The sequence below is a fragment of the Musa acuminata genome, chromosome BXJ3-4 (assembly GCF_036884655.1).
Source record: "Musa acuminata AAA Group cultivar baxijiao chromosome BXJ3-4, Cavendish_Baxijiao_AAA, whole genome shotgun sequence".
In the NCBI taxonomy this organism is placed as follows: domain Eukaryota; kingdom Viridiplantae; phylum Streptophyta; class Magnoliopsida; order Zingiberales; family Musaceae; genus Musa; species Musa acuminata.
In genome coordinates this window covers 42,016,119-42,033,262 of record NC_088352.1, presented here as the reverse complement: position 1 = coordinate 42,033,262, position 17,144 = coordinate 42,016,119, and the positions used below count along the sequence as shown (strand labels likewise).

General features: G+C 33.7%; 1 protein-coding gene across 1 annotated transcript; it reads left to right on the top strand.

Annotated features, from left to right (window-relative positions):
• Positions 1-222: 222 nt before the first annotated feature.
• Positions 223-15,887, top strand: LOC103983479 (uncharacterized). Its single transcript, XM_018824922.2, has 17 exons — positions 223-254; positions 4,393-4,495; positions 6,021-6,090; positions 6,164-6,202; positions 6,317-6,434; positions 6,527-6,584; positions 6,693-6,757; positions 6,873-6,879; positions 6,957-7,017; positions 7,823-7,882; positions 7,980-7,999; positions 8,173-8,238; positions 9,706-9,873; positions 10,050-10,307; positions 12,594-12,806; positions 14,817-15,091; positions 15,224-15,887. Exons 1-17 carry the CDS (start codon positions 223-225, stop codon positions 15,387-15,389), a joined length of 1,779 nt encoding a protein of 592 aa, XP_018680467.2. The 3' UTR covers positions 15,390-15,887.
• Positions 15,888-17,144: the final 1,257 nt, after the last annotated feature.

Below are 17,144 nucleotides of genomic sequence, written 5' to 3'. Positions count from 1 at the left end.
TTGATTAATAGGAGAAAGCTGGTATATGCTGCCTGCTCTTGTTGTCTCCCTAGAGACGTAATGCAATGTCCATCCTGCTTCTGTGGTGGGCAGCAGTGTTGAGGGTTGGGTGAACATGATGTTCACAGAAACTTGAAGTTGAAACCATTGTTTTTATGAAGATGGTTGTAAAAGTTGTTTTTGGTTGTCCAATATGCTGATTGTTTGACGTGCGTTAGGGAGATGGCCTGGTTCAATATTGATTTGAACGTAAGGTTGGTATCGGGAAGCGATTAGATTCGACTCGATTTGATGACCTGCAAAATTGGCTCAGAGGCAGACCCAATGAACACCCCTTCAATAGTTAAGTTAGAAGTGGAGAGAAAATATGATTTTCGAAAGAGAGGGGAAACCTAATGCTCTTTAAATAATGGTTCGGGTAATTATTACTATTTAGTGAGACGTTACTCGTTGGAGAGGTTTTGTGAAGTTGTCAAGTGTTACTTGAGCGTGAGAAGTCGTCTGAAATGCTAGGCAGTACGGATGGTGGCCCATTATGGACACATCATGTTGATCGAGTGCTTAATTTGAGTGTTATATTGGCGATGATGTGATATATGCTAGCAATTTTTACCTCGTGGGGGTGGTCGAACTGCTCCTACGGCTTCATTTATTGACATTGTAGACTTGAAGCATTGTGATTGCTCGACGTGAATTCACTCTAAATGGAGGAATAGTAAGCTGTACGAGTTTCAAACAATATCGTAACTCACTTGATTATTAAGGTGGAATATATTGCGATGATAGAAATAATAAAGAAAATAGTTTGGTCAAAGAAGTTCATCGTATAGGAGTTATGCAGAGTAACGAGGAGCTGATTCTTTTATATTGCGACAACAACATAGTGATAGCTCAAGCGAAGGAACTCAGGTCTCATCATTGAGTGATGACACATCTAATCCGTTGCACAATTTCTTTTGATTAATATTAATAATGATATTTTCTCACTTTATATTATTTGATGAATATATTATGATATCATTGAATCCATTGAGAATTGGATCATTATGAGATCATGATAATAAGACAAATTTGCTTTTAAACACATCCTAAATATTCTTAGTCATAGGTTACTCGAGTAAGATATTGAGGTAACCGGACATACCGATGTACTATATACTTATCTATATGATAGAGGCAATTAATCTTATAGCTACTTGTGTGGGGGCATTAGAGATATAGTGCAGTGCTCATTGGAGAATGTTTTTATTCAATGATTTGTTTATAGAATATTGGATGGTTAATGATACATCATCATAAAATAACGATTCCATAGTCCCAATTGTATATCTAGTTCTTAGACTTCAAATACCAAGGATATATTGTTTAAGTATTTCGTTCTTTGAACTTATAAGTTTGGAAATTCTAAATCTAGTACAAATGATCATTACAAATGACAGCTAACCTTACGAAGATAATTGGATGTTAATAAAGGATCATCTACTCTCGGTATCATGATAGAAATATCTCGTACGTTCTCACTCAAGAAAATCTCATGTCAGGGTCACTCGAATTAAAAAAGGAGTTCTCTAGGAGAATCCGATAAGAGTGAGACTTTGATGGATTATGTATGGGCATAACAGCATCATACCCAGTATATGATCTTTGGGATATTAGATGAATGAGAAACTATAGATACATGATAACTGAGGGTAGATAGGTCCAATAAATTAAATTCTCCTATACCATCTAGAGACTATTGCATAGTGGTTTGGTACGTCCATAGTTGATAAGTTAAGTGAATTATTATGGAAATAATAATTCACTAAATCAGAAATAGTTTTGAGTTAAAAAGTATTCTAACTGGTGCAACTCATGGCCAACTCGGTATTGGGCCTAGGGAGTCACACACATATGATGGACAACTCGATGAAGATTGAATATAAGATATCCAACAAGCCTCCTTTACCCCTATTTTAATGGATCCATTATATGAGACCCAATAGAGCATGGAGCTTGGATATGTTATTTGATTGAGATCCAAGATGATTTGTAACTAATCTGAGCTATCCCTGGACTCCCGATAATATTCTTATGAATATTTCGTAAGGGAGGCGGTTTATAATTGATCCGATCTGCCCCATGGACTCCTAAAAATACTTCTATAAATATTCCATATGAAAGGTAGTTGGTAATCAATCCGAGTTGTCTCTTGGACTTCTACTCACGTAAGCAAGCGGGTGTCAAGTCATCTGGGTATTTTCTTCCCAAAGGTCTTACTTAACATTTGTATGATAAGTGATGACGGGTTGATTATATATTTCCTATCAAAGCTTTTATTGAGAAACATCACAATATTATTAGTGTTACCCAATGCTGATTCTTTTACACTCATGCTACAATCTAATTGAAATAATCTCGTTTTCACCGTTTACCTCTTATTAATTCTCTTGTTCTATTAGTTTTTGACTTTAGTCTTATCAATCTTGAATTTGTTTTAGTTTTCTTTAGAATAAAAGGTCAAAACAGATTTCATACTTTCCTATTTTAACTTACCAATTTAGATATACTTAAATTGATTATTCCTGAAATAGAAAGGTTTAGTTTTTAATAAAAATTGTTATATGGTAAGTTTTTTTTAAGGAATTAAATTGCAGGAAGGTTATTTTTAAAGCAATTTCAGAATTTAAAGTTATCCAAGAATTGAATATTTCTAAACTTATAATTTAGAAATCTTGAAAATTAGAAATTAGAAATTTAAAATTAATTAAATATCTAAATCTGTACATAAAAATTTTAAAAAAAAGTATCTTAGATTTGACTTTTAAAAAATTTTCTAAACCAAAATTATCAAACGTAGTAAAATTCAGATTATTACCAAAAAGTAAAAAAAAAATTGAATTTTCAAGTCCTTTTTTGACCGCCGGAGCTGTGGGAACAAATCTTATTTTATTCGTATGTGTAATTTAATTTGTTTAAATAGATGCACAAACAGTAATATAAATGTGTCGCACAGATATAATAGCAAACTACAAAAATTCAACAATTACTAAAATGTTAACAAATAAATAACTTATAAAATGGCAGCGTGGATTAACAACAAAAATCCATAAAATGATGCACAATTTCATCATGAGCTAACCCAATTGTTTTGGTATTTAATGGCAATAGATTAGTCAATCAATCAATCAAACATAATGATAATATTTGTGACTAATTTTATGAGAGGGTTAGCTCCTTATTAGATTCTTAATTAAAATATGGCATACAAGATTTTTCATCAGATTGTTGGGACATAAAATTCTACTAGAAATAATTCAATCAAGAAATGCAATAAGTTTTTAAATAAAAACAAATGTTATGTCAAAACAAAAAAGGAAAGTGAAAAAAAAAACAGAAATTTTTTTTAGAAAAAAGGAAAGAGCAATGAGAATTTTTTTTACTTTCCCCCCTGACACCTTTTTGCTTTCCCAATCGATTGGACAGGTCGATCTAAAGCCTCACAAAAAATGTGATGATAGAACAGTTTAAATAAATGAGCTTCTCTCTTCGGCTCGTCGTAGAGTTAGGTTCCCCACTTTGATCAGCTGCGAGCTGCGGAAGAGAGAGAGAGAGAGGATGGACGTTTCTTCGACAGTAGTGTTGTGTTTCTTAGCGGTGATCTTCACAGCCACTGCTTCTTCTTCTTCTTCCTCCTCCAAGTCAAATGATTTCCACCGAGCGTAAGTTGCATCTTCTCCTTCGTCCATGACATGCGTCGTAGGTCGGACCTTGTTCAGCTCGTCGTCGTCCTTTGATCGATGCCGTACATCAATCATAGCGAAGAAATGAGTGCAAGCTCACTGCCTTCCTCTAATCTTTCTTTCTCTTGAACCGTCACATTCTCTTCTTCTATGTGGTTTCGTTGTCAGCTGTGCATGTAACTGAACACGAAATCCATGCAGAGCTGAGCTGAGCTTTTCGGTGCCCAAAGTTGGATGCTGATCAACTCAGCGATGAGTCTTTGGTCAAGTATACGAAAAAACTCCTTCTGATCATTCTTTTTCTTGAAGCATCACATTCTCTTCTTCCACGTGGACATGAAGGCCATGCAGAGTTGAGCTTTTCTGTGCCTCAAGGTGGATGTTGACCAACTCATGCATGAGCCTTCTTCGTTAATTAAGACAAAAAAACAAAAACAAAAGGAAAAGGAAAAAAAAATCCCTTGACAAAGTTGCTGAATATATATATATATATATATATATATATATATATAAGCCTGTAGATCTTTTTCCTTTTGCAGCAAGGAAAATTATGCCTTTTGAATTGCTCTCTCAGAAAAGTTTGAGTGATTAAGAACTGGACAAGGGAAGTTTTGGTCTCTCACTCTCTCTCTCTCTCTCTTGGTGGCATAACTTGATGCATATGTTGCAGGTTTCCTATAGTGAAGCCAGATCCAAATCACCTCAGACTCCGCCTCGCAAGAGAAGGTCTCGACGCAATTCAAAATATCACAACCCCTATAGCTGTTGTTGCAGTAAGTCTTCATTTCCTCTCAAGTAGTTTACACAAGTATATATATATATATACCAAGTGCATTAAACCCAAAAAAAAATTTATATATATAATGCTAATAATAATAATATCATAAATCATAACTATTTAGGGTTGGCTACATATATATTTTGTTATGATTGAAATTTGTAAAAACTTATATGTTTAGTTAAATTCAAAATAATTAATTTTTTATCGATAGTTTCTATTTAAATATTTTTAGATCTTTCTCTTTCTCTTCTCTTCTCGTACTAATAACATTAATCATTTTACTTTTAAATATACTACATAAGCATATATTTTTATCATCTGAAATAATTTTTTTCTCATATTGTCCTCTATCAAAGCGATACTTAATTATTCATGAATAACATTTTTTTTTTCTATCTTTCCTAGTAACTCCATATATTCATTTTAATATTTTTTATCTTGATAACATAATCCTTTTATGTACATTATTTCTTAAAAAACTAAACACTTAAATCTATAAAGAATTATTGGTCTTACAACTATTTTATAATTTTTTTAATCTAAAAAATATCTAATGATCACATCATAAACGTTTCTTATCATTTTAACCATCCTATTTTTACTCTATAAATAATATTTTTATTAATCTCATTATTATTTTTGAATAATTAATCTAAGATACATAAAGATTTACCTGAAAAGAACTTCATGTCCATGTCTATCTAACTTAATTATATTCTCTTGTCTATTCATAGAATTACCAAGATTACATCTCATATATTTAGTTTTAATCATATTTAATCTAAAATCTTTAGTTTCTAAGTGTTACCTCTATAGCTCAAGTGTCCAATAATTCTATTTAGACTCTTATTAATTAAGACAATGTAATTAACAAAATAATATACATCAAGGAGATTTATTATATAAGTGAAAAACTAGAAACTTAATATAGATCCTTAATGTAATCCTATGCTAATAGAAAGCTCAGTAGATATATTTTGTATAGTCATAACACTAGAAGCTATGTTATCATACATCTTTAATAATATCAATATAATTAGTGGATTTACATTTTTTTTAAGTTCATCACAATAAATATTTAAGAAAGCTATCATAATTCAACAAAAACCATATACAAATCTTTTATTTTCTTACGATATTTTTATTAATTATCTTAATAAATAAATAACTTATATGGTTAATCTTTTAGGTATAAAGTTAAATTAATTTTTAAATATATTTATTTCAATTCTTATTCTATTTTTGATAATTCTATGCTAAAGTTACTAATGATTTTAATTCTTTTATAATTTGAACAACTTGGTATATCACCCTTATTCTTGTAAATTGATACTAATATATATATATATATATATATATATATATATATATATATATATATATATATATATACTGATTTCGCCAAGGTGTTTGTTACTGGGTCAGTGACGGGTATAAATAGGAAGGGCGAGTCTCATGGTTGCGCTGATTCAGTTCGCAATGGGCGCCGTTTCCCTAACCATGATTTGTAATCGCAGGTGATCGGCCCATACCGCTCTGGCAAATCCTTCCTTCTCAACCAGCTCCTCTCCCTCTCTTGCGATGAAGGTGCGATTCTCGTCTCTCTCCCTTCGACGAATCACTCACCTCTTCTCATCCCGCAAACAATTCGCATGTGCAGGCTTTGAAGTTGGGCACATGCGTGATGCTAAAACCAAAGGTTTGAAATGCAGTGATTCCCTTTTGTGCTTGGTTTTCTGTAGCCATCGATGTATGCCGTCTTCTTCTTCGGTAAGAATTCAGTCCCTTGCTAACCAGGCGTGTTTTGGTGTAGGTTTGTGGGTTTGGGGTACACCAGTAGAGTTGGTCATTGATGGATCAAAAGTATCTGTCCTGCATATTGATACTGAAGGATTTGAAAATGTGGGGAATTCAAATGTATACGATGACAGGTAACGTTGGAAATTTGGCCCACCGATTTTGCTTTCGAAAGTAGGTTTTCTTCCTTTTATTTTTTCTATAATCCGTTGATATTCAAATGCAGGGTCTTTGCTCTGGCGACACTAATCAGTTCTGTGCTTATTTATAATATACCTGAGACGGTTTGTTCTCTATCTGGTGGAAAGTTCATCAGCCTGTATAATTTCTATGAATTATAAGATAATTTTCAGATGCCTTATTTTTCTTGGTTTTGGTGGATCATGTTGTAGGTTCGTGAGGCAGATATATCTCGACTATCATTTTCTGTTGAAATTGCAGACGAATTCTATGCAAGGTCCGTTTTCAAAGAATTGTGTTATTGCCAGAACCTTTAACCGGAACTAATTATGTTGGTGTTTTTCATTTCTAACCACTTTGGGTTTGCTCGTCTGTTACTCTATGGAGCTCAGAATGAAGGTAATGTGTTAATATCACTTATGCTATAGAATGATAGTGTCTTCTCAGTCATTCATGCTAATTTGCCACTCATATAGGGAAATGAGGATGCATTCGAGCCTGCAAAGCTCTTGTGGCTTATCCAACGAGATTTTCTGCGTAAGTTGATGGTTTCCTCCTCTGATGCTGGGAAATTTTTTTTTATTGAGTCCATATTTGCAGTTTAAATAATGCCAATGGTCCACATATGGGTCATTAGAATAATATATAAAAAGGGTTAAGAAATTGTCATTTGATCACCCTAACAGATAGTACAATCATAATACTAGAAAGCAATGCCTAAATTTCATAACTTTTTTTGGTAGATAAAGTCCCTAAAAATTACTAATTCTTAGTCACAGATCTTCGTTGCATGAAAAAAAGAACATGAATAAATTTCCAATCAAATTAAATACACTGATGCTGATCCAAGAAATGAGGACTTGTTTTGAAGTGTGATCCTTAATGACTTCAAGAGACCAACTTTACTAAAAGTAGGGTGTGAGTGATGACAGAAGACTGTGGAAAAAATTGTATAACAACAAATCAAGAAATAATTTAAAGAGATTAAGTTTGCAGAATCAATGAAATAGTTTATTATTCCCTGTTTATTGGGTTCATGCACATTTTCTTTTCTCTGGTGTGTTTGAATAGTTATTCCTACAGTGTTAATATTCAACGCCTCTATCCGTTTCTTTTCATAAAGAGACACAGGTTAAGCCACTTATATATCACTTCTGTTCAGTAAAATAACAGCTTCACATCCATTAACTATTATTGATAAAAATTTTAAATCTATTTATGCCTTCCATCCTATACTTTTGTGAACTTTTTCCCTTTTTCTTAATTATATTATTATGCAATGACACATTTCCTATATTCTTAATTCGTCTATTCACCAAAACTATTTTTTTCAATCACATAGAAGGGTGCTCTGTTCAAGAAATGGTGGATGAAGCACTTCGGCCAGTTCCAAATGAAAGTGGTCAGTCTTATTCAGTGCTCGTTTCATGTGCATTTGACATTCATAATGTCTTACGAAGTTACCAAAGAATTTATTTTCAATATTTTTGTTATTGCAGGAGATGAGAATATTGATAAGGTATTGTATTCAATCACCCTGTGACAAGTCAATACATGAAAAAACAATGTCTTTAGTTGCTTTCCCCAGGGCTATTTTCTAAAATCTATTTTATTCTTACAAACATATACATTGATGGGCATGCCCATCTTTTCTTTGAGAAATTTGCTATTCTTGTTCATGTGGTGAATCAGGTCAACAATATTCGCAAATCCTTGGCGATAATGGCCAACGATATCTCTGCCTTTGGCTTGCCACAGGTACTGCTTTGTTAGCTTCCCTTGGCTGTATATGTCATTAATTCTATGTCAATGATTCAGTAAGTTGAGATTCGAAGTTTTTGCAAGATTCTTTGTTGCTTTTCTCTCATAATGAAGTTTGCTTATTCAGTGTTCATCAACTTGATTTTATTATTGTTGATGGAGGATGGAATGTGTTCAACAAACATTATCTAGGGCAATACTGAGAAACCAATTATGGCTGTTGTTTAATTTGAGATTTTGGGTTTTCTGATTTGCTAACTCCAGGTTTGTCTTATTTAAGTTTGAACACAATATCATCAAACTTATTATGTCTAATATTAGGCATAATGTTCTTTTTCTAATGCCACAATGCAACAACCCCAGTCTGAGCTTTTTTCATAGGCATCTACTCCTGAGAAAAAACAATAGAGCAGAACTATTGGTTCATCTAGAATTGTCCCCTTCTCAACTCCAATGTTGCAAGTGATACAACAATTATTTGGAATATCACTTTCCAAAAGCTTCATTTGTTACAAAAAGGCTTGCCAAGATATATCATATATAAGCTCTAACATCTCCCTCCAAATTTAACATGGATAGATAGTTTAAAAGGCAATGGTATCTGCCCCTCTTAACCCCTTTAATCTTTCATTGAATTGACATTGTAACTAGTTTTAAGATGCATTATCTCTGCTGGGCATGGAAAATGTTGAGAGCTGTCATATTTTTAGTTGTACACTACAAAAAGTCATTTATAGTAATCCTGATTATGTGATACCTGTCAGGATGCAAATTACTGAATGTTGTCCAAGTCCCAATATGCTTTATGGTTTGTGGTTTCCATCTTTCAGCAAGCAACAAGATCTAAGTCGCAAAGAACAAAAAATTAGCATGAGGTATTTGACACTATACATATTATTAACACTACTTTAGTTGTCACTCTGATACATAAGGTGTTATGCTTTAAGTGATTCAAGAAAGCCTGTAAGTTAATGCATGTGTTGGCCCTCTGTAACAGCAGAATATCATATCTGCTCCAAGAGCACCAGAAATTATTGAGTGTACTTTAGACAACTCTGCTTAGAGATGCAACAAAATAATTAAAAAATTCCCTCTTTGTTGTACAACATCTTAGCAGGATACCTAGTACTCATATCAGGAAATATCTGACAAGCATCAGTATTCAAACAAGTATTCTAATGGTCTTGACATGATTTGGAGCATGTTTCATGGTTGACGGCATTTTTGAATGGTTGATGCTTCAATTTTCTTTATTTTTCTCATGTTGTCCTTTTGTCTGCTGGGTATTGTATAAGCTCATAATCCTATCAGTAGAATGTTGGAACCGCCATCATTTTTTTGCTATGCAGAATGCACTCAGAAGTCACCTGTTATTTGTTTATACAAGTCAACTATTGAACTTATATTTTCATCATGCACTTAATGTCCTATTTTGCATATAAGAAGTCTTGAAATTTGTGACAGCCTCATCTTCAAAGGATAAGACTTTGTGACATCAAGGACAGTGAACTGGATCCATTGTATGTGCAAAAAAGGGAGCAGTTTAAACAACTTGTTGAGTCCATTATACGTCCCAAGATTGTGCAGGGGAATCCTCTAAATGGAAAGGAGTTCATAGCCTTCCTGGAGCAGGTGCTTTTGCATGTCTTTGTGTTCTTCTCAACTATCTATCCGATATCATTGTTACTCATGATGCATGTCATTTTTTACTTGCAAAGCTCAAACTGGACATAATCTGTTACATAATTGTTGAGAAGTTACTTGTAAGCTTTAATTGCTCTAACCATTATATACATGGGTTTTCGCAGACTCTTGATGCCTTGAATGAAGGTGAAATTCCATCTACAGGTTCAATTGCGGAAGTATTTAATAAGGAAATTCTTGAACGCTGCTTGAAGTTATACAGTAAAGAGATGTCCAATTTGCAGCTGCCTGTACCAGAGGACAAGCTGCTGTTGGCTCATGAGGTTTCAAAGGCGAAAGCAAACAATCTGTTTGATCAACAATATTTTGGTTGGCGCAGCGCTAAACAATCCCTTCTGAAATTCAATAATGAAATCAAAAAGGTTAATTTGGTTCTCATTGTTCTATTTACTGATAGAAAGCCTCCAAGACTTGGATTTTCTCTGTACTCCTGCTCCATTTTCAGATACACGAGGGAAGTATCCTCATGTTACTGCTACCATGGAAGTATGGCTAGCAGTTAAGTAGAGGAACTTCAAGAAAATTCTTTGACATTTAACAATGTGGTTATAAATTGCTGCAATTTAGAAGTGTAAATATCTATGGGCATTTTGCATATTATTCCAAAAAATCTTTAGGATTGGCATGGCAGTTCCTCGATTCTTTCCTAAGAACATATTCATGCTGTCCCTTGAGTTGATTTAAAGTGATAATGTGGAATATTTAAGAGCATTCCTCTCATCATAGTGAATTATCCATTTTTAAGAATTTAACCCTTCTTCTTCCTTAGAACCAGACTTCTCAAAAGCATAAAAGAAGTAAAGAACCATTTGCTTTCTTCTAATCTTCCTAAATTGTTTTTGGAGATTTAGCAATCTTTTTACCCAATACCATACCATGTCTTTCTGTAGTGCTTTGCCTGTGGTGGAAATTCGATCCCTCTTAGTCTTTTAAGTATTAATCTTTTTCCAACTTTTATTATTTAATTTTTAGTGGCTTGAAGGGGGATGTTCTTCATTTAGAAGAAATTTTAAAGCTCTAGAATTTGGATGGTTGCAGAAAAAGAAACTATAAGATGAAATCTAAGATGAGTAACAAAGTTTAAAACTAGCATATAGATATGATTTTACTCTTAAATGTATAATCAAGTGTGTAGAAGAAAAATCTTCCCTCCACAATTTTCTTGATCTTGCAGTTTACTTGAAATGGGAAACTAATGTGCAAGAAATCCATAATTAGAATGTTAAATACCTGCTTTCCTATTAAATTGGATGATAACTGATCTTTTGATTAAAAAAGAAATTATGCTACTAATTGCTGGATTATGAGGGAGGAATCCTCATGTTACTTCTACCACAGAAGTATGGCTAGCAATTTAGGAAAGGAACTTCAGGAGACACATCTTTGACGTTTAACAATGTGGCTATAACTTGCTGCAGTTTAGAAGTGCAAATATCTAGGGCATTTTGCATATTATTGCAAAATTCTTTGGGATTGGCATAGTAGTTCCTTGATTCTTTCCTAAGAATATATTCATGCTGTCCATTGAGTAGATTTAAAGTGACAATGTGGAATATTTAAGAGCATTCCTCTCATCATAGTGAATTGTCCATTTTTAACAATGTAATTTTTTCTTCTTCCTTAGGACCATACTTCAAAAAAGTATAAAAGAACTATTTGCTTTCCTCTAATCCTTCAAAATTTTTTGAAGTTTCAACTTCTTTAACCCAATACTAAACCATGTCTTTCTATAGTGCTTTGCCTGTGGTGGAAGTTTGATCTCTCTTAGTCTTTTAAGTAATTAATCTTTTTTCCACTTTTTATTTTTATTTTAGTGGCTTGAAGGTGCATGTTCTTCATTTAGAATCAAGAATTTGTATGGTTGTTAAACAAGAAACTATAATATGAAATCTAAGAGAATAACCAAGTTAAAAATTAGATAATAGATATGATTTTACTCTTAAATATATATCAAGTGTACTGACAAAAATTCTTCTCCATGATTTTCTTGATCATCTTGCAGTTTACTTTAAATGGGAGACTAGTACATAAGAAATCCGTATCTTGAATGTTAAATACCTGCTTTCCTATTAAATTGGATGATAACTGATGATTTGGAATAAAAAAAGAAATTATCATGCTAACTGCTAACCAGGTCTAGGGAACTTGAGACTGAAATTAGTTGTGATGACTAAATTGAAAAAAATAAATCTAATATATCTTATATAAATTTGGTTATGTTTAAGATTTGTTGTTTATATCAAGTTTTACTTTAATTGAAGTAACTGAGATGTTATGATACTTATCTTTTAGTGTAAGCATTACTTGCTTAGCAAGAATTGTCATTTTATGGTATGGGAGCAAGTTGATACTGTTCTTCTGGCAGGTTGTGCTTCTATGTCAACCAAAATATGCAAAAAAAGTTAGCCTAGTCATTTTTTGGCATCTCCAGCACGTACTGTCAGTATCCTTGCAGCATAGTACATGCTAACATGTGGCAACTGCATGGTGGTCCTTGGTGCTCACATTTTGGATATGCATATTAAGCTATTACTCAAAGTGTGTCATGTAAACCTTCATCAGTTTATTTATTACTTCCAGGTTGTAATTTTTTCTTGCTAATTTAATTATTTTGTTATTAACTGTACTTGTGTGACTGCCATTGTCAGGTTTATGACACTCACATTACAGAAAACAAATATCTGTCAATTAAACTATGTGAAGCCAGCTGGAGTGAGTGCGAGGATAGAATGGATGGCCTTCTAGCAACAGGACTTCCTTCCATGAGAAAGTTCAATGCTAGTTTTGATCAATGCAATGAGCATTTTGAAAGAGACTGTGTTGGGCCATCAAAGGAAAAGTATGCTCTGAAAATGGTGAAGGTTAGTCACTAAATGACCAAATTCATGTCTATGCAATCATACAATCTTCTTATACAATTAAGAACTTGTGCTGAATATTTTTGTACAATTGTATTTCATTTGCTAAAGGAAAATGACAGGCTTTTGTTTTTCTTGGTACTTCAAATGAATAGGTTTAGGTATATGCTCAAAGTTATGTCAATTGCACAAATTTAGGTGATACTAAGCAATATATACTGAAATTACATTTAGACTTTCCTTCTTTTGGTAATATCTCTGTCAAATTATGTTGACTTGAGATCCCAATTGTAACACCTGATATGATCAGCCACATGTCAGTTACAGGATAAGCCTTGTTTTTGTATCTTAGTTATAGTCCCTTCAATCTTACAAATCCTTTTTGGGGCATAGCCAACGAAATTCTGAATTCGGGGTTATGACAGATATGATACAGGACAAGGGTTTAGATCTCAGTTTGATATTGATTCTTGTAACCAGTTTCAAACCAGTACGGTATCGATACACCAACTCGTATTGCCTGGTTTCACCAAATAATAATAATAAAATGAACAGCCACCAGCACCAACCTATATATTCTGAGCAGTACTGAATTTTTTATCCTTTACTTCTCAAAGAACTTGAAGAGAATGTATAAAAAAGTAAAAAAAGAAGAATAACTGATGAATGATATGGGCATTCCATTGTTCTTATAGAAAGTGAACCTTGTTTTAAAATAACTATCATGGAGCGACATCATCAAGATTAGCAAAGGTGAGTCTTATTATCACCATTTTGTGATTCACTTGTTGCTCTCCAGGTTTATTGCTTGAAATTCATTGATTGTAAGCTATATGAGAACCAATAGATGTTTAAACGCTAGTATAATTGGATCATTATTGCACGCCAAACATTAGGATTTCATGAGGCTTGATGGTAAAATTTTTCACACTTTCTGAACAATTTTGTTAGAATGAATATCAGACTTTTGTAGTTTTTATATAATTCAGTGAGTCCTTAATTTAACAATTGGAGTTGTATTTCTTTGTATTTGTGTGTCTATATATATACATATATATACATATATATATGTATATATGTATATACGTATATATAAATATATATATATATATATATATATATATATATATATATATATATATGTATGTATGTATGTATGTATACATATATACATATATACATATTTCAACTACAAATTTCAACTCAATTAGGGATTTATTGATAAGCTAGGCTCCTTGATTTTTTAAGGGTGTGATCTGATTTTTAAGGGATTTATTGGAACTACAAAGTTCCAATCCATAGATTTTTATAAATATTGAGTATATTCTTGATAGCAGAACCTGTACCAGCTGTGACCCCTAACTATGACAGACTATTAAATACTTTATATTTTGACTTCGGCTGGTCAGTCTACTGTTCGTCATGTATGTTAGGAACTTGGAGTGTTCTAAATGTTAGAAACAGGCCATATCTATAAATTAACAGAATCTAGAAATCATCAGCAGCTAATATCATCATCCTCGCAAGCAGGTTGAGATCTGTATGCTACTCGCTCCTTTCTGCTGCTTAATCAGTCACTAAAGCTGGTGGTCTAGTTTTGTTTCTGAACTTGGCCATCTGGTCTTATACAGATTTGGCCTTGGATTAGGCCATTGTTATGCTTATAAGTTTGTTGTTTCTATGCTTCATTGTGGCAAAATCTTTATGATTCCTTGTGATGCAATCTTATGAGAATTTTGTGGGTAAGCAGAAGATGCACCTGTGTTTTTTTTTCTTTTTTTTCTTTTTTTGCAGCATGTCCTGTGTGATTTAGTCATTTCGTGACATTTGGCATTCTTTATCTACATAAGCTTATATAATCTAAATTCATTGAAGGCGTCTTTCCACGTCTGTCTTCTTCTTTGATGATCGTGTTTAATCTGTAATTTATTAATCTCATTTTTCTGTACAATGTCTGCATGCGACAAATATTTCTGTGAATTGTATCTGACGTTAACTTCTGCTCTCCTTCAGATGCTTCAAAAATGCCGATCCCATTTCACCAAGGAATACTATCGAAGACTTACATTTAATTTGCTGCTTTTCTCCGCCACTATTCCTGTGGTCGGCCATGTTGTCAAGTTTGCTTTCCTCAGTTATTGTGGTTACTTAATGGTTACATTCTCACTGTACTTGGAAATGCATACAAGATTATATGGTTCAGTGCAGTTGCTGCGTAACAGTCCTTCCTTTCAGATTGTGGAGACTGCATGGGAGATGATAGTCGGCAACAACCTTGTCTTGAACAGGCAAGTTCCCCAGGTCCTCCTATTCTTGGAATCAAAACGAACAGCAACACAGTTCTTAACTCTTCCCCAATTGAGTGCCGGGTTTGTCCTTAAAAATCTTCTTTTTGTAATCTCTTGCTACTTGACTTGCAGATGGACAATTGCAGTTGCTATATTGCAGTGTGTTCTGATCCTTGGCTGGTTATTCTACAAAAAGAACATAGATGGATGTCTGTTGCTGCCTTTCAAGGTGGTGCTTGGGTTGCTAAAGGCTGCTCTAGGAAAGAGCAGATTAAGCAATAATCCTAAGACCCAGTAGAATCAATGAGCAATGTGCAACTTCCCCTCCCTAGCTGGAGCAGGTTGCTTCAAATTTAGGTATGGTAGAGGTCCAATGAACTTGGATTCTAGTCCTCGACGCCCTAATGGGACAAACAATAGATCGAAATTATAACTTATATTTTTTTTATGATTTAATTTGGGTACGATTAACTTGATACTTTATATCTTGTACATTCCCTTGAATTGTCAGATACATTCGTTTCTAATCCATAGAGAAAGCAGATGTTATTATTATAAAGCTAGTGATCCACTGCTGTTGGTTCAGTAACTGTTGATGCGTGCTATGCATCTTACTGATGTAGTTCATTGTCAATGAATGCACCAATTTTTCTTGCGTAGATGATGAGATGTTCCTGTACTGGAACACATTCCATTTCTGTGCTTTAGTATTTTTCAGATATATGTAATCACCTGTGCGGGATCAAACGAGAAGCAACGCGGACGGGTCCTCCTCGAAAAGAAAGAGATTTATCCAAATATCCAAGCAAGGATTGCGGTTTCATATAGGGGACTGACCAGTACTCATCACGAGCATCGGTGTACCACCAACACTCGATTCATTAATATATTAGGTTTGTGGCACACGATGGATGATAGGGAGGTAGCGGCAATGGAGGGCCACGTTGACTCATGGTGCTCTATGCAGATGGAGAAGATAGAAAGGTAGCTAGCGGCAATGGAGGGCCACGGTGACTCATGGTGCTCTATGCAGATGGAGAAGACAGAGAGGTAGGTAGCTGCAATGGAGGGCCACGGTGACTCATGGTGCTCTATGAAGATGGAGAAGATAGAGAGAGAGGTAGCGGCAATGGAGAGCCACGGTGACTCATGGTGCTCTATGCAGATGGAGAAGATAGAGAGGTTGCAGCAATGGAGAGCCACGGTGACTCATGGTGCTCTATGCAGATGGAGAAGATAGAGAGGTTGCAGCAATGGAGAGCCACGGTGACTCAAGGTGCTCCATGCAGATGGAGAAGAGGGGACGTGAGTAGAACCTTAATTAGATATATTTTTTAAGTTTTTTTTAATAGATTGGGAAGGACCATTCTATCATGGAGCGATATAGTAAAGGTGTTAGACGTCTGTGCATGAATTTTTTTATTTTTTATTTAGTGTTTTCAAGTGTTTCTTTGTAAATAAGTTTTACGGGTATTACGTACTATAGTTACCCTCATTTTGATTTATTAGAAGTGTTTTTTATTTTATGTTTTTGTTTTATAAAACATAAAACTATTTTTAATTGTGCGACATTACGTGAAAGGAAAATTAACCAAAATTATCCCATGATCATGTGTTATGGGTTCATTTTCAATTAACAACTTTAAGATGTAAAACATCAATTATCTCAGTATCCTAAAATCGTCCGACATTGAGTAGGATAAGACATTAGCTATACGTGTAAGAGATGATATAACATCTTTAGTATGCTCAAGTTTTTTTTAACAAAAATACTAAGTAAACATTACGCCTGAACTTGCCTCCAAAATCTCGGTATGATTGTTTAACCCACTTTTTTTTGTCTAATAAAAGTTAGTTGCTTTATGGTATTTGTAATCATGTTATCTTGTTTTGTACAATGGTAGTATATTACCTATATGTGTTTGTCTTTTTAACCTTTTCTTTTCTAGTGCAATTCTTTATGGATTGCATGAGATTAAGTTTTAAGTTGATCCAAAATCACTTGGATGTCATATGTTGTAGGCAATCTCACGTTAGGACATGACAAAATGGT

Excerpts from the sequence above, each read along its gene's own strand:
- LOC103983479 (XM_018824922.2), top strand. The coding sequence starts at position 223 with ATGGCCTGGTTCAATATTGATTTGAACGTAAG. Across the intron at positions 6,091-6,163 it reads CTCCCTCTCTTGCGATGAAG|GCTTTGAAGTTGGGCACATG; the intron begins GTGCGATTCTCG and ends TCGCATGTGCAG. Across the intron at positions 12,807-14,816 it reads ATGCTCTGAAAATGGTGAAG|ATGCTTCAAAAATGCCGATC; the intron begins GTTAGTCACTAA and ends GCTCTCCTTCAG.